Source organism: Lithobates pipiens, unplaced genomic scaffold (genome assembly GCF_037356315.1).
Source record: "Lithobates pipiens isolate NorthernLeopardFrog02 unplaced genomic scaffold, aLitPip1_a1.2 Scaffold_13, whole genome shotgun sequence".
Lineage (NCBI taxonomy): Eukaryota > Metazoa > Chordata > Amphibia > Anura > Ranidae > Lithobates > Lithobates pipiens.
Window position 1 is genome coordinate 461,922,743 of NW_027507718.1, and position 25,321 is coordinate 461,948,063.

The 25,321-nt window shown below is 44.5% G+C and overlaps 1 protein-coding gene across 5 annotated transcripts in view; it reads right to left on the reverse strand.

Moving 5' to 3' along the window:
• The window catches only part of LOC143975439 (uncharacterized), a 65,087-nt gene that overhangs the window by 22,791 nt on the left and 16,975 nt on the right, over positions 1-25,321 (reverse strand). For 2 of the 5 annotated variants that reach the window (XM_077477833.1, XM_077477834.1), the window contains exons 7-12: positions 25,115-25,262; positions 24,592-24,705; positions 23,395-23,502; positions 12,533-12,640; positions 10,722-10,829; positions 9,603-9,716 (exon numbers count right to left, since the gene is read on the reverse strand). In XM_077477833.1, coding sequence (XP_077333959.1) covers positions 9,603-9,716; positions 10,722-10,829; positions 12,533-12,640; positions 23,395-23,502; positions 24,592-24,705; positions 25,115-25,262 — 700 coding nt within the window. The remainder of the gene's footprint in view (positions 1-9,602; positions 9,717-10,721; positions 10,830-12,532; positions 12,641-23,394; positions 23,503-24,591; positions 24,706-25,114; positions 25,263-25,321) is intronic. The other 3 variants (XM_077477836.1, XM_077477835.1, XM_077477837.1) reach the window with 3 other exon arrangements.

A 25,321-nucleotide genomic window follows, 5' to 3' on the forward strand; every position in this document is an offset into this window, starting at 1 on the left:
AGTGTGTTTAGTGCATTAAAATGGAAAAAAGTCCCCCCCCCCCCAAAAAAAATTGCGTTTGAAAAATCGATGCGTAAATATTGTGTGAAAAAAAAAATTGCCCACCCACCATTTTAATCTGTAGGGCCTTTGATTTAAAGCGGTTACAGAAAACACAAAGCAGCGCATGATGGAAATCGCATGAAAACGTAATAGTCTTTAGATAAGTAGCATAACTCATTTATTGCACTAAGAGTCAAATATAAAAAGCTGCAGCAACAGTCAACAGTAGTATAAATACTTGCAGATGGTTGCTGAACACTCATAAAAACATATAGCTAAATAAGATACTGGTATTAAATAATGAACGATACCACTGAGTCCGGATGAGAGGGGGTTAACATCAACCAATCGGCTTCAAGATGGACCGTGGAGGGATGCTGTGTAGCTGAGCTGTGCTAAGGCTAGACAGAGACTTTAGTAAGGGGGAAGGGAACCTGAAGAGCCAAGCAGGCAGACTAGGAGCCGGACGCGGTGACGTCAGCATTACCACGGAAACAAAGGGAAGCCGGAAACTATGGGAACTCGGGGGAAGCTGTGACTACATGTTTCACGCTTCAGCACTTTATCAAAGTCACAGGATGGACTGCAACACCATTCAATTAAGCACATTGACAGGGAAGAGGAGGGGCGGGAGGATATAATCAAGACCTGATGTTAACCCCTCACTCAACCTATTGCATATATATAAGAAAATCTATGGAAATCAATTGAAAAAGAGTGTGCAGACTGCCTCAATACATAAATAAATATAAAAATAGAGAAAACACACAATCTAAACAAATGTTAACACATAATGGCACATACACCTAAAACCAAAAACAATCAATAATAGTAATGGCTACCGAAAAGGTTACAAAAATCTATAAAAAAATCTATAAAAACACACATTAGATGAATGGTGCAAAATCATGAATTAAAAATCGATTATACTAAAATGATCTTGTTTTAAATATAAATGACAACCAATAGATGGATGGACCTGGGGTAAAGATCAAAAATAACAGACCCAAAAAGCGTCATCATGTGACAACATCCTGTGACGACTACTCATAGTATGTACTATACTTATGGTATAGATGATATAAAAAATGTAATAAATTAGTAGCAGCGTGCACTTGGCACATGGCGTAAATACATTATATGCACATGTGAGGGTGCCCCAAAAAGGTCAGTGAGCAACTGTATACCCATTATGCTAACAATAAATTAAGAATAAACATTAAGTGAAAAATAAACGTGTGCTTGACAAATGTCATCTGTACAATCAGATGATGTTAGGCATGTCTAATTCTTCCTTCAAGCCCTCAGGTGAGAGTGAACCCAAAAGGGAGATCCAAAACGTTTCTCTCCTACCAAGGAGAGAAAACCCCTCCTTGTCAGTAAGTGTCCCCTTGGGGATAGCCTCAATTGCCAGGACCTCCAAGCATCTAAAATCTTTAGTGTGTGCTTGGAGGAAGTGGCGCGGGACACTATGTTTAACACAGCCCTTTTTAATAAGTCTGCGGTGCTCACCCACCCTACTGCGAAGGGTACGTATCGTGTGACCCACATACAAAAGTTTACATGGGCACCGCAGAACATAAACTACAAATTCGGTCGAATAGGTAATAAATTGTTTTATCTGAAAAGAGATACCTTTCCTCGTAATGATTTCTGGACGTCCGTGGGTAACTGATTGATAGGTCAAGCACCCTCTTTTACGGCACTGAAAAATGCCAATCCTATTATCAAAAAAAGCTCTGATATCAAGGGGAGGTCTTTTATTGGCATTTTTCAGTTTACTTTGAGCTATAATATTTCTTATAGTACGGGGTTTTCTAAAAGTTATTTGTGGTTTAGAGGGGAACAAAGGGACCAAATATAGGTCTAGTCTATGATTATAAATAATTTTATAAATGGCCCTGTATTTAGTGTTAAAAGTAGATACAAATCTGGCTGTATTTTCCTTATCTTTAATTATATTGTATTTTGTCTTAGATTGTTTGTTCACATTAGAGAGAAAGGCATCCGAGATCAAATCTCGGGGATATCCCTTCTCTTCGAACTTCTTCTGCATGTGGATGCCCTGGGCCATATAGTCTTCCAGCTTCGTACAGTTTCTTCGTAATCTATGAAACTGACCTTTTGGGATATTATTCTTCCAAGTCGGATGGTGGCAGCTTTCGTAATGTAGGTACAAATTACCACCTGTGGGTTTAGCATGATTGCTGGTAGTGATGTTTTCTTGGCCATGAGAAAGAACTAAGTCCAGAAAAACTAATTCTACAGGGTCCAACACATGCGTAAATGATAATCCTAACAAATTGTTATTGCAGTATTCAATAAAAGAAGAGAACACGTCTGGGCCATCACTCCAAATAAGCAAGACATCGTCGATATAGTGCCCATAGTAGACGATGTGCTCAAGGAAAGGATTGTTGGCCCAGACGAGCATCTCCTCCCAGTATCCCATAGTAAGGTTAGCGTATGCGGGGGCAAAATTAGCCCCCATCACGGTACCCTTCTCTTGAAGGTAAAATGAATCCAAGAAGGTAAAATAATTATGTTGTAAGCAAAAATCTGTGCTTTTAAGTAAAAATTCAGATTGCATAGAATCCATTGTACCATTTTTAGTAAGGAAATATTGCACAGCCGAGATGCCCACCTCATGGGGTATGGATGTGTATAGTGAGGCAACATTTAGAGAGGCCCACAAGCTTCAAGTACGTATCAGTATTGGTTAATAACCGATATGCCACCCGGATGTAGTCCGATTTATTCTGAACAGCCAGGCTGCCTCCTTTGGCAGCCTGTCTTACCGTGATGTCTTTATTAGCTGTAAGGTCTTTGAGAGCTTGACGTTCAGCTACATCAAGATTACAAGAGCTCTGTTTGGCCGGGTTATCACACAAGTGTACAAAATCTTTGTACACTGCCTGATAGAATGTCTCAATATGAGGGCCTTTACACTGTGTAGGGTTAAAAAATAGAGGGTGGTTTAAAATTAGTATGTATAATATTAGGATCTAAAAATGGACATTGAGTTTGGCTTTCTATATTCCCCTCCAACCAAAGATCTTCCAGAACCTGCAGAATATCATTTTGGGATTGAGGGGTGGCCTCATCATTAGAAGTGGCTCCTGGTATCGGATTTACGTTGGGGATCTTTGTAACCTGACTTTTAGCATAGTGTCTTTTAAGGGTAAGAAAACAAATTAACTTATTTAGGACTTTGAAGAGGCAAAACTTATTGGGTCCTGTACAATGAGAGAAACTAAGTCCCCTTTTCAGTAGAAGAAATTCTACTGTTGTAAGAGTGTGTGAGGATAAATTAAAAATCTTAATAGTACTATCTACTGCCTGCTCTAGCCGCACTGGAATTTAGTTCACTGTATATTTTTCGGGTCGCACATGCCAATGGACATGACTAATAGTTTGTAGCGCTAATAGGAACTGTATATATGTTTGCTTTAAAGTGGTTGTATACCCATTTTTTTTTACTTTGACCTACAGGTAAGACCATAATAAGGCTTACCTGTAGGTAAAAATAATATCTCCCAAACCTGTACGGTTTAGCAGATATTCCCCTTGCATGCAGGCGCTGACTTCAGCGGCGTATGCGCTCTGAATTTCCTGGCTGAAATGTCCGGCAGACGCCAGACCTTGCCGGAAAGAAGTCTCCCATGCGCATGCGCTGGAGTAAGGGCATTGGGGCTCTGGACACTCACAGCGCTGGAGCCACGATACCCGTGACACACTGATACCCGTGACACACTGAGGGAAAATGTCAGCTCCCTCGGCGTGGACCGAGATCACCTGCCGATGCCTCGTTCCAATGTCCGGCAGACCGCATAGTAGCTCATTATGCCTTTTGCTTTACAGGTTTAAAAAACGAAAAAATCTGCGGGTTTACTACTGCTTTAAAAAAATATATAATGTTTGGGGGTTCAAAGTTATTTTCTAGCAAAAAATAAATAAAATTTTTTCATGTAAACAAAAAGATAGAAAGCGCTTTGTCTTCACGTGGTTAGAAGAGTGGGTGATGTGTGACATAAGCTTCTAATGTTGTGCATAAAATGCCACGACAGTTAAAAATCCCACCAAATGACCCCATTTGGAAAGTAGACACCCCAAGCTATTTGCTGAGAGGCATGTTGAGTACGTGGAATATTTTCAATTTTGACACAAGTTTCAGGAAAATTACAGTTTTTTTTTGCACAAAGTTGTCACTAAATTATATATTGCTCAAACATGCCATGGGCAAATGTGTAATTAAACCCCAAAATACATTATGCTGCTTCTCCTGAGTACAGAGATACCATGTGTGAGACTTTTTGGGAGCCTAGCCTTGTACGGGACCCCGAAAACCAATCACCGCCTTCAGGTTTTCTAAGGGCGTAAAATGGTGATTTCACTTCCTCATTACCAATCACAGTTTCGGAGGCCCCGAAATGTCAAGATAGCAAAAATAAACACAAAATTACCCCATTTTGGAAAGTATTTGCTAAGAGACATGGCGAGTATTTTGCAGCTCTCATTTGTTTTTAAATATTGAAGAAAGAAAAGGAATTTTTTTTTTCTTTTTTCAATTTTTAAAACGTTGACAAAAAGTGAGATCTGCAAAATACTCAACATGCCTCTCAGCAAATAGCTTGTGGTGTCTACTTTTCAAAATGGGGTCATGGGGAGGGGGGTTTGTGCTATCTTGCCATTTTCCATTTATATCGCATCAAACAAAAATCGCAGAGGCAATCAAATACCATCAAAAGAAAGCTCTATTTGTGGTACAGCATTGCATGACTGCACAATTACCAGTAAAAGAAACGCGGTGCCAAATTGTAAAAAGTGCTTTGGTCTTTAAGGGGCCAATTCTTCCGGGGCTAAACTGGTTAAATACATTTTTCAAGGCTTGCCCCCCATTCCTTATCACCAAGTGTCTCTAGGTCTCTTGGTCACCGTCGAAAACTACCTTCTTGTGAGTTAGTCCCTTAGTCCCTATTTAGCACTTCTAGTAGAAACTGCCAAAGCCAAAATTGATGAAGGATTATATTTAAAAAAAAAGGTCTTTGCTTGGGTCTGTAAGGCATGCTGTAACTGTAGGTATTGAAAATAATTATTTATTAGACAAATTATATTTCTCTGCCAATTTATCAAATAATTGCAAAACATCATTGTCATAAAGTCAGGGGGAGACAGAAAGACCTTACTATATCATTATAGGCGCATATGGGATCTCGCTTCTGAAAAACTAGGCGATACCACTATATAATGACTACACTCCATTATGGCATAACAAACTCCTCTCCGAATTCCTTCAGAAACAGAATGCAGAGGACTAAGGTGGACAGGAGATATATTTACACTGACAATGAAAAATGTAAGCAAACCAACAGTATTAGTGCATGTAAAGTGCATATAGTCCATATAACGTGGCAAAGAATAACGTGACTGTGAATCTGGGTGAAATGGTTGTCTGTAGATAATACACCATCGTAAGGAAAGAAGCTTAGCTGACAGGTTGAACCCAGCTAGGCATATGTCTGATGGGTCAACCAAGCTTGCCATATGTCATATTGAGAGGAACCGCTTATGAATTTTGGTCATTATACCTATGGTGGATACCTATTGATGTCACTACTTTAATGGATCCCTACCAGATTGGTCTATATTGGAAGTTGAGGTTGCTGTACCTTTCCTTGGGTGTGTTACACCAAAAGCTTGGTTGACTCATCAGGTATACGCCTAGCTGGGTTAAACCTGTCTTTAAGCCTCTTTCCTTACGTTGGCGGATTATCTACAGACAACCATTTCACCCAGATTCACAGTCACATTATTCTTTGCCACATTATATGGACTATATGCACTTTATATGCACTAACACTGTTGGTTTGCTTACATTTTTCATTATTGTTGGGCAATCTTAATTTGTTGTGTATTTATCTAGACAATGGATGAGACCTCTACCTCCAAACTTTGTTTATTGGAAGTTGGACGTAAACACTACCCTAACCTACAAGAAATCTTTATACATTAATAGGAGATGCCCAGCTAAGTGCAATAAAATCTGGGGCCGCTGGCTACAAGAATCAGAAACCTGCACACGACAATAGTATGATTCCTTAGAAATATACCTTACGAAGTATGATTACATTATATCTCCTCCACTATGAAGAGTTCAATGTTTGTACTGTAATAGGATTTTTTTTTTCTTACTACAAAATAGCTTGAAATCAACACTGTATCTGCAAAGCATATGTGGTTCCTCATGTAATGGCTGTATTGTACACATAACATGCAAGCTCAAATTGTGTGCACAATTTGTTTAAGCACTAGAGATCCACGCTATAGCCGAATGACGGCTACAGAGCGGACCTGCTTTGCCGGGACTATGTCTATTGACGTCGTCCCGTGCACGAGCGGCGCGCGGCGCGCTCTGTGATCAGGGAGTCTATGAGACTCGCCTGATCACGGATCGGAGCAAGGGGTCGATCCCGACCCCTTAGCACGTGATCAGCTGTCAGCCAATGACAGCTGATCATGTGACACAACAGAGCCGGTAATCGGCTATTTTTGCTCCTCGCGCTATCAACGCGAGGAGAAAAAGAAAAGCCGATCACCGGCGGCCGTGAGAGGGACTTCAGTCCCGATTACGGCCAGCTCATCAATGCCCACCTGCCCCCTGCCAGTGCCACCTAAGTATTAAAAAAGTGCCCCCCATCAGTGCCCATAGTGCCATCCATCAGTTCCCACAGTGCCACCCATCAGTGCCACCTATCAGTGCCCACAGTGCCACCTATCAGAGCCCACAATCTGCCTCAACAACAGTGCTGCACCCCAGTGCCACATATCCGTGCCCGTCAGTGTCATCTACCAGTGCCCATCAGTGCCACCTATCAGAGCCACCTATCTGTGCCACCTATCAGTGCCCATCAGTCCCATCTATCAGTGGTACCTATCAGTGTCCCTTAGTGCCACCCATCCGTGCCACACATCAGTGCCATCTTATCTGTGCTCATCTTTGCCCATCAGTGCTGCCTTATCTGTGCCCATCAGTACTGCCTTATCTGTGCCTATCGGTGCCACCTTATCTGTGCCTATTAGTGCCCACCAGTGCAGCCTATCAGTGCCCACCAGTGCCGCCTCATCAGCGCATTTCAATGAAGGAGAAAAATTACCTGTTTGCAAAATGTTATAACAAACTATGAAACATGATTTTTTATTTTTTTTTTGCATCTTTTTTTGTTTGTTTAGCAAAAAATAAAACTCCCAGCTGTAATTAAATACCACCAAAAGAAAGCTCTATTTGTGGGAAAAAAATTATAAAAATTTCATTTGGGTACAGTGTTGTATGGCCGCGCCATTATTTTGCAAAAAAACAAGAAAAGAGCCCCCCCCCACAGATACCCATAAATACAAGGAATTAAAACCAGCAACCAAACATTTCCCCCCAGGAAAAATGTATAGTTGGTAATCAGTAGGTCTAGAAACATTTTGGTTCTAGTTGGTATATCTACCATCTGACCAATGAAATTGTCCTGCAAGACATCTAGGAACGGGCAAGCCTTAGTCAAAAGCGTGGTTCCTTCTACCCAGGCTATGTCCGGATAATTAAAATCCCCCATTACAATGGCGCTTCCCATCCTTGCTGCTAATCCAAATTGTGATAGGAGGTCCGTCTCCCCCTCGTCTCTCAGGTTAGGGGGCCTACAACATACTCCGAGAATTATTTCCCCCTTAGTTTCATCCCTTTGGAGCTCGACCCATAAGGATTCCACCTCCTCCCTAGCTCCCTTAGTGATGTCATCTCTCACATTCACTTATACATTATTCTTGATATACAAGCATACCCTCTCCCCCTTTTTTACCCTCTCCATCCCTGCTATAAAGGAAATACCCTTGAATGGTTACCAACCAATCATGAGAGCTGTTGAACCAAGTCTCTGAAATTCCCACAAAATCAAAATCCTCCTCGTACAACAGTATCTCTAGTTCATCCATCTTGTCCGCCAGGCTCCTGGCTTTGGTGAACATGCCACGCAGTTTATACCAGCCGCATACTGTCCTCTTATTGGGTGTTCTGAGATTGCAAATAGGACTTGTTACTATACTTATCTCGGGTTTACGTGCTTTAGTCAACCTAGCTGTAATTAGCCACATGGTATCGGCAGCGGGCCAGGACACTGATCTGGTGACAGATTACGCCAGAGCACAGCCTGATCCTGGGAGGACACTGTATGATGTTAAAGAGGAATAGCATTGTTTGTCCGAGACAAAGTGAAGGCACCTATACCTGACTTTGGAGAACTTTATATGGGCGCTCCAATACTAGATTTGGGCACAGGCATACTGGCCAGTAGGAAAGGGTTCGACAAAGACTGCTGGACCATTGTCATAGCATTGTCCCCTAGACAGCACCCTCACCAAGCCATTCAATGGTCCGCTTGTTTATTACCAATTGTACACATTAACAGATTCCTGATCAATGCACAATGATATACGTCGGCAGAATGGCAAGGGGTAGGCAAAAGGGCGTACAAATACGTCCTCAGGCACGCATGCCTCGATCTCCGTGACCGCGGGTCCCACCTATGTCCACCACGGGTGCCCACGATCGTGTCATGGAGAAGTAGAATGGGGCATTTCTCCGTTCTGCCTTGTGACATGAGAGAGATCACTGCTCCCTTTCATCGGGAGCAGTGATCGCTGTCATGTCAGTGGTAACCCCCCCAAAAGTTAGAATCCCTCCCTAGGACACACTTAATCCCTTCATCACCCCTAGTGTTTAACCCCTTCACTGCCATTGCCATTTACACAGTAATCAGTGTGTTTTTATAGCACTGATCACTGTATAAATGACAATGGTCCCAAAATAGTGTCAAAAGTGTCTGATGTGTCCGCCATAATGTCGCAGTCACAATAAAAATCACAGATCGCCGTCATTACTAATAAAAAGAAATTTATCATAAAAATGCCATAGAACTATCCCCTATTTTGCAGACGCTATAAATTTTACGTAAACCAATCAATATATGCTTATTGCGATTTTTTTTTTTTACCAATAATATGTAGAATACATATCTTCCTAAACTGAATAAAAAATTTTTTTTAGATATTTTTGGGTGGATAATTATAGCTAAAATTAAAAAATATTGCTTTTTTTTCAAAATTGTCACTCTTTTTTTGTTTATAGCACAAAAAATAAAAATGCAGAGGTGATCAAATACTACCTAAAGAAAGCTCCATTTGTGGACAAAAAAAGACGTCAATTTTGTTTGGGTACAACGTCGCACGACCGTGCAATTGTCAGTTAAAGCGACACAGTGCCGAATCACAAAAAGTGCTCTGGTCAGGAAGGGGGCAAATCCTTCTGGGGTGAAGTGGTTAATTTACAATTGTTTGACATCCTTGAATTGTTTATTGCCGTTTTCCTTTTCATTAGTTGTGTCAGGTGGTGTGGCATTGCTGTGAAGGTCGTTTAGAATCCGGAACCAAGGGACACATACATCAGTGGCTCTTTTAGGGGTAAGTGCTACATAAAGGAGTAATTGTCACCAGTGTGCACATTTCTCTAAAACATTTACCTCCTTTCCAGTGTTCTCTCATGAACGTCCCCTTCTTGTTACCACATGTAACGTGAAATTCATCATTGAAAACCTGTTTGGGGAACTCCAGTTTGACTTTAACATTCTTAGCATCTGTATTAAAGTAAGATATGAAATAACAATGGTTACCTATATTGGTATTATCATAACATCCATCACTCTAAATTACACTTATAGAAACTGCATATTTCTTATCAGAATGTCCTGTGTATACAGTTTATAAATGTGTCCCTAGTTAGGCCCTGCCCATCATTTCTTTTATGGTGCAAACGATTTGATCAAGTTTTCCGTGTAAAGGGTCTTGACATAGGCCTTGAATCAGCACGTTACAGGACAGAGGACAGGCTCTTAGTGCTGCATCTCCGTCTCCTAGTCAGAGCCCAGTAAAACACCATTTCATGAAATTTCATGATTAGGAATCTTTATGGAAAGCTATATCAATCATAAAACATACCAGCATTGTGTGACACCTTCATAAAGCCTTTATTGAACAATGGTTAAGACTGGTTGGTACTCACAAACATTCTTGACAAATACAGGAAGAGACCCACTTGACCCCTATACCCCTTTCACACTGGGGCAGCGCAGGTGTTAACGGTATGGCGCAGCTGGGTGAACAGCGCCTGTGTTGCGGCGCTGCCAAAGCACTTTCCTGGCTCTTCGGCAGCGCTGCCCCTTCACTTTAATAGGCAGGGTGTTTTGAGAGCGGTGTACAGCTCCCGCACCGCCCAAGATGCTGCTTGCAAGACTTTTTTTCCCCTCCTGCAAGCGCACCAACCCACTGTGAAAGTGCCCGGGCTTTCACACTGGGGTGGCTTGAGAAGCCCTTGAGAGTCGCTTTTCAGGCGCTATTTTTAGCGCTAAAACGCCTGAAAAGCACCCCAGTGTGAAAGGGGTCTTAGTGCATAGAAGAAATCACTGTAGCTGATCCTGTTGCGGCAGCTGCTGTTTCTAGTGTGCTTTACGGAGGACGCATTTTAAGGGAGGACCCTCTTCATCATGGCTGCCAGGTGAAACTGTCCCATGATGCTGGTGTGCTTTTTGTTTACCCTATAGTATTTTCGAAATGATGGTTACATGGCCATGTTATGAACAAACCTTTGATCTGTTTCCTGGTGATGCTCCAGGTGCCATCTTTAGGGATGTGCAATTTGGTTTTCTGATGTTGCCCTTTTTCCCATTTCTGCTGGAGTGAAGACCTTACACCTTTTCCAATGGAGGATGAAGCAAATTTGTATGATATAACATGTAAAAAAAACATATATAATGTAAATAATATACAATACATACATGTGAATAAAACAATACATTGGTGGTCAGTGGTAAGACAAATGAATGTATTTGTTTATTGAAGAGGTTCAAGTTTTCTGTGTAAAGAGTTTTGACGTAGGCCTTGAGTTTCATAGTATTGACACAGCCTAATCTTACTTGCATATTCACCGGGTATGTACTGTATGTCTGTCAGTCTGTGTCCATCAAATTCTCAATGTGTTCATTGGTGTCTGCAAGTCCATGTCCACCCATCCTGCATTTATATTTATATAGCTTCTTCAGTTTTAACATAACCTTAACCCCCCCTTCCCCCCATCTTTTCAGTATGGATAAACAAGCATCTTAAAATAATAGCTCAATACTCCATGGTTTTGCTAGGCTGTAGGAAATGCCCTGGGTCCCCTGGGGATTGAACCTTTGGCTGCCACAGAACTGCAAACCACTATTGATACCTGCAGCATTCTATGATTTGATCTCAACAGCATTCCTATGTGCTACTACAAAAGGGGTAGGCATGAGGAACTGGGCATGACATCAGCCCACCCCCACCATACCAGCACATGTTCCTGCATGGGGAAAGGGAAAAGTCTGCTTACATGTAAGCTGCCAGGCTATGCTTAGCTCAAGAGCACATGAACATGTAGTTTTTGGTTGGTAAAATCAGAGCTTGATTTATACTTATGTTTCCCCTAGGCCAAATAGCTAGTGGGTTGGTGAGCTCTAGGGCTGAGGTGGGCTAGAGGGGTAATGAAGGGAGTTGGGAGGTTCTTTACGAGCCTAGGGGCTTTAAAAAGAGACACCCTCTGCCTCTCCGCACCACTCAGCCACAGAACAGCCTGTGGAATCCAAGACTCTTAGTAACACAACAGCTATGGGACCCTAGGACAAGGCATATGTATCCTAATGACAAAATCAGCCCTGTGAACCAGAGTGTTAGGAGGAAGGAGAAGGGGGTGAAATAAATATATGATCAGTGGTTAACATGCTACAGGTTGGGGTGCGGTAGCATAATTGTTGCAAGAGAGGGGATAACATGGAAATATTCCACAGTGGGCTATACATTTCTGCTCAAGAGAAGGGGTTGAAGCACTACCGATATGTCCTAAAATGCTGCTGAAATAAAAGCACCTAAGCAACACCAAGAGGTCACCTCATTGCTCCATGCTGAGATTTGACAGCGACAGAGCAGCAACAAACTTATAAGGTTATCTCTCTCCTCCTGTTAGCAATGTTCTTTGTCAGCACATTAAAGGGCACCTAGTCAGAGCCCGGTAAAACATCATTTCATCAAATTTCATTATTAGGAATCTTTATGTAAAGCTATATCAATCATAAGGTACCAGCATTGTGTGACACCTTCATAAAGCCTTTATCGAACAATGATTAAGACTAATACTCACAAACATTCTTCAGAAATACAGGAAGAGACCCACTTGACCCTTAGTGCATAGAAGAAATCACTGTAGCCGATCGTGTTTCAGCATGCAGCCGCTGTTTCTAGTGTGTTTTACGGAAGATGTCATTTATGTGCGGACCCTCTTCAGCATGGCTGAAGTTGTCACATGATACTGGTGTGCTTTTTGTTTGCCCTATAGTGTTTCTGAAAGAAGGGTTACATGATCATGTTATGAACAAACCTCTGATCTGCTTCTTGGTGATATTCCTGTTGCCATCTTTAGGGATGTGGAATTTGGTTTTCTGATTTTGCCCTTTTTCCCATTTCTGCTGAAGTGAAGCCCTTACACCTTTTCCAATGGAGGATGAAGCAGATTTGGAAGATATAAAATATAAAAAAAAAATAGGATTTTTGTACTCACCGTAAAATCCTTTTCTCTGAAGTTCATTGACGGACACAGGACCTTTAATCTTGACCTTAGGGTTATATCTCCACCTTTGGGAGAGTACTAGGCAGAACATGTAAAAACAGGGGGCGGTCCTACTGGCTATAACCCCTCACTCTACTTCCAGCAGCTCAGTTTGTCAAAAAGCAGTACAAACATAGATAGAAGGGGTGGGTGCTGTGTCCGTCAATGAACTTCAGAGAAAAGGATTTTACAGTTAGTAGAAAAATTTTATTTTCTCTTTCGTTCATTGACGGACATAGCACCTTTAATCTTGACCTTAGGGACATCCCCAAGCAGTGCCAAAAAATGAGTGGTGGTAACAGCAAGAAAATAAACTCCATCCATAACAACCAGAACTCCTCAATGGAGGAGTTGCAACCTTAGACAGCCACCTGCAAAACCTTGCGGCTGAAGTAAGCATCCGAAGATGCGCTCACATCAACCTTCTAAAATTTTGTTTTAGTGTGATCGGACGACTAGGTCGCTGCCTTACACACCTGGGAAACGGACCATTGATGTCGGAAAGCTCAGGAGGTACTGATTGCCCTGGTCGAATGTGTCGTGACAGGAAAGGGGGGGTGTCCACCCCCTCAAGGCATAAGCCTGAACCACGATCTGTCTGAGCCACAGAGAAATGGTGACCGACGAGACCAAGACAGCCAAAGCTGATACCTGCCACTTAATGGTGCTTAATGCAAGTTTATGATCCACTCCTTGCTGCAAAAACAAGGATCCTGGAAACTGAGTATGTACGCGGATGCCACCCCATCTCCTCACACATGGAGATGTAGGCCTTCCACATACGATGATAAATCTTCCGAGAAGATGACTTCCGTGCCCTCAGCATAGTGGAGATTACCAAATCCGACAGACCTCAGTCCCTTAGCACCTGGCTTTCAACAACCACGCCGTTAAAACCAGTGACTCTAATGCAGGATGAAGTATTTGACCCTGCGACAGAAGGTCCTCTCGCATTGGCAGCCGCCAAGGAACATCCGACACCATTCGTACTATGTTGGCGTACCAAGTACGTCGAGGCAAATCTTGGGCAATCAGAATCACTGGAATTCCCTCAGCCTCCACTCTGCTGCGTCAACGTGGTAGAAGTTTGAGTGGGGGGAAGGCATAAATCAGCCGATATTGGCCCCATGGAGCCACCAACGCATCTTCCGCGTCCGCCCAGGGATCTTTTGACCCGGCCACAAACCTCTGTACCTTCCAATTGAGTCGAGAGGCCAAGAGATCCACATCTGGTGTGCCCCACCTTAGGCAAGGGAGCTGAAATACCTCCAGATGCAGCAACCATTCCCCCTAGACCAGCAACTGATGACTTAAGGTAGTCCACCGGCCAGTTTTCTACGCCCGGAATGTATACGGCTGACAGAGCCGGCACGTGCCTCTCTGTCCACTGCAGGATGTGAGCGACCTCCAGTGCTGCAGCCAAGCTCCTTGTCCCTCCTTGATGGTTGACATAAGCCACCACCGTGGTGTTGTCCGACTGGATCCTGACCAGGTGCCCCTGCAGCCTCTGTGACCATGTGAAGAGGCACCACCCGATCGCTGAAGCTCAAGCATATTGATCGGCAGGCAGGATTCTTCTTGCGTCCAGTGACCCTGGGCCGAATGTACGCCCCAAACTCACCCCCCCCCCCCCCCAGCCGGTCAGGCTGGCTTCCGTTGTTATCACCATCCAATGAAGAGGAAGGAACGACTTCCCGGACCATTTGGACAGGATCTCTTTCTGGAAGACTCGAGAGTGGAATTGAGCATACAGTACTGCTTCGAAAGTGGCTACCATGAGACCCAGAACTCACATGCAAAAACGCAACGACGACCACCTGCGGGACACCAACAACTTCACAGCAGCTTGAAGAGTCTGCAGCTTGTCTGAAGGGAGAAAGACTCTCACCTCTGAGGAGTCCAGAATCAAACCCAGGTACTCCAGGTGTTGAGTTGGCATCAACACCAACTTCTGGAGGTTCAGTATCCAACCAAACTCCCGAAGAGTCTATATGGTGATTGCCACATCCTCCCTTAATTCTGAGGCGGAAGCTGCTCTCAGAAGGAGGTCGTCCAGATAACCTACGATTGTGATCCCACGTTGCCTTAGCAATGCTAGAATTGGGGCTAGCACCTTGGTGAAGACCATTGGTGCCGATGCTAGGCCAAAAGGGAGAGTTACAAATTGGTAGTGCTTGTCCCCGACCGCAAATCGCAGAAGCTTCTGATGCCTGATGCATATGGGGACACACAAGTATGCTTCCTTGATGTCCAAGGATGCCAGGAAATCCCCCTGATGGAGTGCAGCAACCACGCTACCATGATGGACCCCTTCCTTTTTTGGGATTACAAACAGAATGGAGTAGAATCCCTGAAACCTTTCTGGCGTCGGCACAGGTACTATCACCCCACACAGCAGCAGGTCCTGTACTGCCCCAAACAGGGTTTCCCGACTAGCTGGAAGAAGATGAAGGTTGGAGGGAAAAAAATCTGTTTGGTGGACAAGAAAGAAACTCTATATTGTATCCTGATGCAACCAGTTCGCAGACCCACTGGTTGGAAAGTAGGGAGGTCCACCAGGCTGCAAACTCCCGAAGGCGACCCCCACCCGAAAGTCGGGTGGGGGCAAATCTTCATGCGGTAACAGATTTGTTCGCAGGTTTGTTTGGCTTGCAAAACCAGGGATGCTTTTGTCCCTCAGCGGGTGCCTTGTTGGACTGGGAATGCTTACCTGCCGACCCGAGTGGACGAAAAATCCGCTTCTGAGCGGAAAAGGAGGGCCCTTGCCTACGGCGTGGCTCCTTACCCTTCCTGGACTGTGGGAGCAAAGTACTCTTCCTCCCAATAACATTCTTATTAACATCATCCAGCGAGGCTCCAAATAGCCTCTCCCCCTGGAAGGGCAAATCCGCCAATGCTTTCTTAGATGCTTGGTCCGCAGACCAGCATTTTAGCCACATCAGGTAACGTAGCACCACAGCTGATACTGAGGCTCTAGAAAGCAAGGGGGCCGTATCTACGGCCCCATCACAGACATACTTCAGGCCCTCCACCAACTGGTCTGCCAGTTCTATGCAGACCGGGGAAACCTGTTGCTTCTCCAACTTACCTTGCAACAATTTAGCCCATTTGGTAAGCGTCTATGAAACCAGGGCCGTGGCTAACACTGGCCACAATGCTGACCCCACCAATGTAAACATGGACCGGGCAATCGCCTCTGGCCTTCTGTCGGCAGGGTTCTTGAAAGCAGGGGTCTCTTCCACCAGAATTGTGGTTACCTTATTTAACCTGGATACTGGGGGGTCAACAACTGAAGATGTTCATTTTTTCTGCAAACTCTCCTCAAAGGGGTAACGCACCGCCATCCGCCTCGGGACCAAAAAAGGCCCGCTGTGGCTTCCCCACTCCTTGTAAATAAACTTATCAAAATAAATTAGGTAGGGAAACACCTTAGCAGTGCGGGCCGGCTTGTGGGACCCAAAACGGACCGAAATTTCTGTAGATGCCCCCGCCGTATCCTCCATCTTTAGGGTATCCCGCACCGCTGTGATAAGTGCTCCTACTAGCGTTTTTTCCTTCGCTGACCCAGACATGGAGTCATCCTCACTGAATGGTCCTGGTCCGCATCCTCTGAAACGTTAGAACAGGGGATGCCAGCCACAGCAGGACCCAAGTCTGAATCAGAGCTTTCCCCAGAAGACGGTGGGGGAGAGGGCATTTTTTACCCCTCTTGTGCCCTCACGCCGCTTCCACCGTGGCAACAAAGGACTCCAGGACCACCAACAGAGCGACCATAGGCACCGCAGGTGCAGGGGAACCAGTTGCAATAACAGGGATGTTTGGGGAAGAAGTGCCAGCTTCTGACGCCATGCTGAACCACTCTTGTTTGTCACCACTAGGGACCTAAGGGCAAGTCACACAAAATGCCCACCCTCCTAGCTGCCACAGACCGAGGGGCGCCCCACAGGACTCACCACCCTGACCTGAGGAACTGAGCTGTGCTGCCACCGCCCGCTCTCCCCTGCACCAGCCACAAGGTGTTCTGTGTAAGTTTAGTGCTGTTCCAGAATGAACCAGCCACCCAGCGCTAGAAAAACTGGCTGTGGCTCCAGGAAAATGGCATACATACAGATACCCCACCCATGGCCTAAAAATCAGGGAAAGGGACGACAGATCACCAACCGCCCAGCGCAGCCCCCTGCCAGGACCCAGAGCCCCCCCAGAGGATCTCCGGCCAGGTATGTTCACCGCACCCCCTATGCCCAGTTACACAGTGGCCCATAGCATGGGGAAGAGGGAAAAGGACAGGGAGAGAAGAGAGGGAGAGACCCCCTAGTCAACCTCCCAGGGAATGCCCAGCTGCTCCATCCTGCCGAGACAGGTGGAACCATACTTACCCCTCCTGCAGGGACTGCTGGGTGCATTCCACGGAAAGACCCATCACCCGAACAGTATGGGGTGGCTGTCAGCCACAGCACACTGTGACATGGACAGCAGTAGCCTGGTCATATGTGTGCCCTGAAGCATATAGCTCATGGCCGCCCCTGAATCAGACAGGGCATGTTGTGGCCGACCCAGCGCGTAGCTAAGGTCTGCTCACGCTCGATGGCCAGGCTGGGGAGACTACCAGGATCTATATTATCCAGCCTGTCACCCAGACCGACTGTTGATTGTAGATCACAGGAATCAAAAAGCAGAAAAAAGAAAACATTCCCAGGACCAATGGTCCCCATCGGGAGCCAGGTCCTTCTCCTACACTAGGCAGAAAAAAACTGAGCTGCTGGAAGCAGAGCGAGGGGTCATAGCCAGTAGGACCGCCTCCTGGGCGGTACTGTGCAGTTTTGATGTTTTTACATGCTCTGCCTAGTCCTCTCCTGAAGATGGCGTTATAACCCTAAGGTCAAGATTAAAGGTGCTGTGTCCGTCAATGAACGAAAGAGAAAAAACAAAACACATATATAATGTAAATAATATACCAGAATACATACATGCGAAGAAAACAATACATTGGTGGTCAGTGATACCACAAATTAATTGATTTTGTCATTGGAGAGGTTTCCTATTTGATCAAGTTTTCTGTGTAAAGGCCTTGAGTTTCATAGTATTGACACAGCCTAATTCTACTTGTGTATTCACTCAGCTATGTATGCATGTCTGTCAGTCCGAGTCCATCTGTCCTACTCTGTGTCCATTACAGTCTGAATGTGTTCATTGGTGTCTGCAAATCCATGCCCCTCCATCACAACATGTCTGCATTTATATTAATATAGGTTCTTCAGTTTTAATATAACCTTAAACACCCCCAATCCTTTCTGTATGGATAAACAAGTATCTTATAATAGCGCAATGCTACATGGTGTTGCTAGACTGTAGGAAATACCCTAGATCTCCTGGGAATAGAACTTTTGGCTGAACCAGAACTGCACACCACCCCCATACCTGCAGTATTCTATGCTTTAAACTCCTCAACAGCATTCCTTAGTGCTACTACAAAAGGCATAGGCACTAGGAACTGGGCATGAGATCTGCCCACTCCATCATACCAGCACATGTTCCTGTGTGTAGAACAGGAAAAGCCTGCTTACATGTAAGCTGCTGGGCTATGCTTAGCTTAAAGCACATGACCCTACATCTCACATACTGGCGCCCGTAGGGACTTGTGCTGCTTCTGACACCCACAAGAAGACCTCTGCAGGGTACTCTAATGCTGATTTAGTGGGAGTGGTGGTGGTGGGTTAAAGAACAATCAGAGCTGGATTTATACTTATTTTTCCCCTAGGCCAAATACCTTGTGCTTCCTCAGCCCCACTGACACACATACTCAGGGGATTGGGGAGCTCTAGAGATGACGTGGGCTAGGAGGGCAATGAAGGGAGCTGGGAGGTTCTTGAAGGGCCTAGGGGCTGTAAAAGGAGACCCCCTTTGCCACTCTGCACCAATCAGAACAGACCAATGGGAGCCAAGACTCTTAGTAACAAAACAGCAATGGCACCCTAGGGCAAGGCATATGTGTCCTAGTGACAAAACTGGCCCTGTGAGCCATAGTGTTAGGGGAGGAAGGTGTAGGGGGTATGATGTTGAGAAGGGAAAATAAATAAATACATGTTGAGGTGCGGTAGAGGTTGATAGCATTTGTAATTTTTGCAGGAGATGGGTTATCATGGAAAGATTCCACGGTAAGCTATATATTTATGCTCACAAGGAGGGGATGAAGCACCACTGATGTGTCCTAGAATGCTGCTGAAGGAAGGGTAGCTAAGCAACACAATGAGGTCACCTTACAACCCAGTCTGAGATTTGAGCAGCAACAAGCTTATAAGGTTATCTCTCTCCTCCAGTTAGCATGTCTCTTGTCGGCACATGACAGGACACTTAACAGGCTCTTAGTGTTGCATCTCCTTATCCTAGTCAGAGCACATTAAAACAGATGTAGTACCCTAGGAAGGATGCTAGGATTAGAAAGATAGGTTTAATGTTGGCTCACTGTATGGAGCTGTGTTTTTCTAGGTACATTTAGCTGCCTCACTATACCCACTCAATGTGATCAGTGTAGCTGCATTCTACTAGTTATGTCTGCTTGCTCAGTTTGCACAGTTGCTGCCAATCTAATATCTCTCTCTGTCTCCAGAAAGCTTGAGAACATAGGTGTAGAGTTATGCAGATGGCAGCATAAATATCGATACAACCCTGACCAATCCCAAGAAAGCAGGCTCTGAAGACATACAGGGAGACTGTATATATTCTGTGCGCACACTGGGATCTGGGTCTTTTTCTGGAGAGGATTGGACCAGCCTGGAGGGGTTTGCTGATCTCTAGGGTATTGCTACCACATGTCTGCTGCTGCGAGGCCTCAATCAGGGGCTGGATGCTGAGATCCTGAAGCTGACTGAGGGGGGCTGTCTGTTAAAGGTCTAATCTGGTATCACGGAAGAAAGGTGTCACTTGGAAGGAGGCAATCAGCTGTCCATGGGCCTTGTGTGAGTACAGATGGTTCTGAGAGATCTTGGGAACTTTTGGGATACTGCCACCCCTCTGGTGATAGAGAGTCAATTATGAGTCTGTTTAAAGGGGACACCAAAAATAAAAACAACTCCCCAACCTATCTGGACCTTAAACAGTTTTTGAAAATAATAGCATCTAGACTGGCGCAACATCTCTAGTCCCTTCTACATTTTGACCAGTTTGGGTTCATACCCGCTAGAGAAGCAAGGGACAACACTATTAAGGCTATGAATCTCTTTCAAGTATCAGATGCCAATAGAATCCCCTGCATATTTGTGAACACCGATACCGAGAAGGCATTTGACAGAGTGAATTGGACCTATATGTTTTCTGTCCTCCGGCATGTAGGTTTGGGCAAAATAATGTTGAGATGGATTACCAACACCTATTCGGTCCCCTCCGCTCAGGTGAAGGCGAACGGAGTCCTCTCGAGCTCATTCTCCATTGGGAATGGGACGAGACAGGGATGTCCGCTATCCCCCCTTCTCTTCACCCTCTCCCTAGAGCCGTTCCTTTGCACCATCAGGCTTAACCCAGATATTTCAGGGCTCCAAATAGGTAATTCTCACTGTAAAATATCAGCGTATGCGGATGACCACCTATTTTCTCTGATGAATCCCAGAATCTCCTTATCGAACCTCTTCCGAGAATTTAGGCTATATGGGGCATTCTCCCACCTGAAGATAAACTTTTCTAAATCTGAGGCCATGAGCGTAGCAGTCCTGCCCCATACCCTTTCTGACCTACTAGCCAACTTTAGCTTCAAGTGGACCGACACTGCCTTGACATACCTGGGTACGAAGATCCCCTCTAACATATCTCGGATGTTCGACCTTAACTTTCCACCCCTATTGACCAAGACCCGATTACTACTGGAGAAATGGCACAAGGGCTTCCATTCTTGGTTTGGCAGGTGCAACCTCCTTAAAATAAGTATTCTGCCCAAGTTTATCTACCTCATTCAAGCCTTGCCCATTTATGTACCGCCCTACTTTTTAAAACAAGTACAGGCCCTCTTTACCAGAATCGTTTGGGAACATAAGAAACCTAGGTTACGCCGTTTGCAACTGACACTCCCCAAACACTATGGAGGCCTAGCACTACCTGAAATACGCCATTATTACCTAGCGTCCCATCTTGGGCGGGTACTTGACTGGAGACAGAATAAGACTTCCAAACTTTGGGTACAAATTGCACAGTCCCAATCTCACATACCTTTAAAAATCTCACTGTGGTACTACGGGGACCCCCCTACAATCTTGAAGACACATCCCCTAATAGGTACTATCTTAAGACATAGCCACCACGCTACCGCTCGCACATACCTCAAATCCAAAACTTCGCTTCTATTTCCAATTCTTGGCCACCCAAAATTTGAACCGGCTCTACACCCGGCAGAATACACATCTCTTAGAGACTCTGACCATGATCACGCAGCCAAATTTATCACCGAAAGGGGGTGGCCATCCATCTCAGAGCTTACTGACCCGACAGGAACGTACCAACTCCCCTTTTGGAAAGCAATACAATTACACCATTTCCTTCACTCCCTCCCGAGACCCCAAGATTTTGCGTGCCAGCAGACTTCTTTTGAAGTCCTATGCTCGGGAACGGACCCCTTGGCTCACATACTATCCCAAATGTACGCATTATTAATCACTCCAAAAGAACCACCACACTTACCCTGTCTGGTAAAATGGGAAAGAGACCAGAACTATATGTTCTCAGTAACGCAAACACAGAGTATTATCACTCTGGCCCTTAAGTCCTCTCCCTGTACTAAAATACAAGAAACTAACTTCAAACTACTCACCCGCTGGTACCTGACGCCTTGCAGGTTGCAGAGGTGCTTTCCCTCATCCTTGCGCGGGTGCTGGTGCTGTGCCGAAGATGAGGGAACCTTGATCCATATCTTTTGGTCCTGTTCCAGACTGCAGGAATTTTGGGGAGAGGTCCGTCACATCACCCAGAAGTTCACAGACTATGTCGTTCCGGATGATGCCGCATTTTTTCGGCTGCATCACTCTACGATCCCCATTAAAAAATCTAAGAGATCACTTCTTAATGCAGCTAAGGCATGCATCCCCCTTTGCTGGAAACAACACTCTCTCCCAGCCGTTGTACACTGGCTGCGGAAGGTAGAGGAGGTGAGGAAAATGGAGGATTTAATCCTCACCGCACAACATAAACAAGAGGCCTTTAAAAAGACCTGCGATATATGGAGCATATTTATATTTTCAGATGAAGGTCAACGCTTGATGAAGACACAACCCTTCCCCATCTTCCCTGAGAAGATGCTAACCTTGGTCACCACCATGTTTTCCTTACTTTTCTCTTTTCTTTTTCTCTCTGCCCCCCACCCATCCTTCCTGCCTTCCTTTCCCGGCCCCACCCCAACGACTCTAGGTTTCCCCCCACATGATGGATGGAAGGAGTGGGGGGAGTGAGCCCCGTTTCTGTAACACCTGAGCGAGCTTTGGATTTAGCGAGTATCTCTCCTTCCAGAGACAGACGCTGGATATAACACTGTCAACACATGAACTGTGAACTTCTCTGTATGTTTCCATTACTGGCTTAACCTATGTAGTCATGGCTCTGTATACTTTTATATTTGTAATGTGGGGCCCCGCCCTATTCAGAGTTGAATAAAATTCATATTTAAAAAACAAACAAAACAACATCTCCCCAACCTAGACTGCTCATTGGAGAAACGTGTGTCTTGCATCGGGGCAAAGCTTGTGTGGATGACTTGGATGGTATTTCTGCAGCTCCTACAGAAGTAGCACTACACACAATTTCATGAAATTTTCAAGTTTGTGAAACACCATGGGGTGGATTTACTAAAAGCATATAGAATGTTCACTTTTAAAGTGCAGTTGCACTTATTTTCCTTAGTAAATGTATTTGTGGTAAAGCTTCACTTTATAAAGAATACCCCAGGTGCAAGGAGAATAAAAAAACATGCTTGTACATGATTGGATGGTGGAAATCAGCAGAGCTTCCCCTCATTTACTAAGCTCTGGAGAAAATGAATGCATCTACAGTTGCAAATTGCACAGTCTAGCCTTTAGTAAATTAACCCATATCAATCATAAAACGTATCAGCATTGTGTGACACCTTCAGAAAACCTTTAATGAACAATGGTAAAGACTGGTGTTCACAAACATTATTCACAATCACAGGAAGAGACACACTTGACTCTTATGGCATAGAATAAATCACTGTAGCTGATCTTGCTGCAGCATGCAGCTTCTGTTTCTAGTGCGCTTTACGGAGAATGCATTTCAAGGGCAGACCTTCTTCATCATGGCTGCCAGGTGAAGCTGTCACATGATGCTGCTGTGCTATTAGTACTATATGGGTTGATTTACTAAAGGCAAATAGACTGAACACTTTGCAAGTGCAGTTGCTCCGGAACTTAGTAAATTAGGTGAAGTTTCACTTTATGAAGAATACTGAATCACATGCAAGGAAAATAAAAAGCAGCATTTTTGCTTGCACATGATTGGATGATGGAAGCCAGAAGAGCTTTAGAACTTCCACTAAGCTCTCGAGCAACTGTACTTGCAAAATGCATGGTATATTTGCTTTTAGTAAATCCACCTCATAGTGTTTCTGAAACAAGGGTTATATTGCCATGGTATGAACAAACCTCTGATCTGTTTCTTGGTGATATGCCAGTTGCCATCTTTAGGGCTGTGGAGTTTGGTTTCCTCATGTTGCTCTTTTTCCAGTTTCTGCTGGAGTGAAGATCTTACACCTGTTCCAGTGGAGGATGAAGCAGATTTGGATGAAATAGAATGTAAATATATGTATACAAGGTAAATAATATACCAAAATAAGAAAACAATGCATTTGTGGTCACTGGTATCGCAAATTTATTTTGTTTTCTCGTCTGAGAGGTTTCCTGTCCTGACTGATAAAAATAAAACATGACAGAAGTTCTAACCCAACCCCGCTCCATCTAAAACAAAATAGAAGGTTATGGCTAGAGTTGGGCTTCAAACTAAAACCACCATATGTGGCCTCTTGCACTTGCAAAAAAGAGATATGTTATTAAAAATGCAATTTTGCAGCTGGTGTAAAAAGTCAGCAGCAGGTCAATGTCAGCTTTGTTTTCAGGAGAAGGGACATGTTTAGATGCTTAGAGTTTAGGGAGAATACAAGCATGTGTTGTTTGAGATTCCACAGGTTATAAGCAGCATACAGAAAGTGGAGCCTCACCATTTATGCATGGCATGCGTGACAGTGACACCGCCTAAATTAAGGACTATGACAGTGAATGTTGTAACTTTTTACATTTATGGGGGGCCTTATTTAAAGCAGGGTTCCACCCTAAAGTGGAACCTCCGCTGATCGGATCCCTCCCCCCCTCCGGTGTCACAATTGGCATCTTTCAGGGGGGAGGGGGGTGGAGATACCTGTCAATAACAGGTATTTACACCCACTTCCGGGCATATACTCCCGTGGGAGTCTACGCCATTTCCTGTCCTGCCGCGCTGTCTGCTGGGACACACACGGGTCTCAGAGACAGCGCGGAGGATTCCTATTGCGCTGCACGACTCGCGCATGCGCAGTAGGGAACCGGGAAGTGAAGCCGATTCGCTTCACTTCTTGATTCCCTCACCTAGAATGGTGGCGGCAGCAGCCGAGGGATCGATCGGCCTTGGCTGCCGGCATCGCTGGAACCCGGGACAGGTGAGTGTCCATTTATTAAAAGTCAGCAGCTGTAGTATTTATAGCTGCTGGCTTTTAATATTTTTTTTTTTGGTGGAATCCCTCTTTAAATGAAATGCATTACTCTAAACTCTTATTGTCCCTTTAACAATTGCAATGACATTTTACAAACCTGCTTGTTTCTTCCTGTCACTAATAAATTCCCAATCTTGATCTGACAGTTCAGTGTAGCATATGGGCTTTAACCTGCATTTTCTGGTTTGCTGCATTGTAATGTCCTCTATATCTGTAGAATGCACAGAGAGTATTATTATCCTCCTTAGTAATAAATATGTAATCATGCAATCAAAAGCTGAATATGCTATTTGCCTGGCTGTGAAGAAGTGGGGAACAAAGTCATCTGCAACTCCTACATGGGGAGTGCTACAAAAATACAGAAATAAAGACCCAGTGGGTCGTGAATAACATCACAACAAGTGAGAGGAAAAAAGGTAGGAAGGTACATTTTCCCAAACATACCATACAGAGCAGCATGTCAGTAAATGAACCAATACATTCAAAGATAGCTGGCTACAGTCCCAAAATATTGTGAAGTTGTTGTGCCAAACAATGGAGCCATAAAAAGAAATAAGACTGCATGTTGGGCCCATAGTTTCCCCAGCTTGATTCCCAGCAATGTCTTTAGCGTGACCTACTGAATATAGTCTTGAGAGCAGGGAAGCGGTTGATGTTGAATTCCCGAAACACATAATCAAAGAATACTTCTATGTGCCTTCCCTCCTGAATCAAACTCAGAGCATCATACAACACATCCCTAGCCGATCTCTTGTCTGCCTGGAGCCTCTGTCAAATAAAAAGATCATGTAAAGAATTCAACAGAATAGACTTTTTATTTAAACATT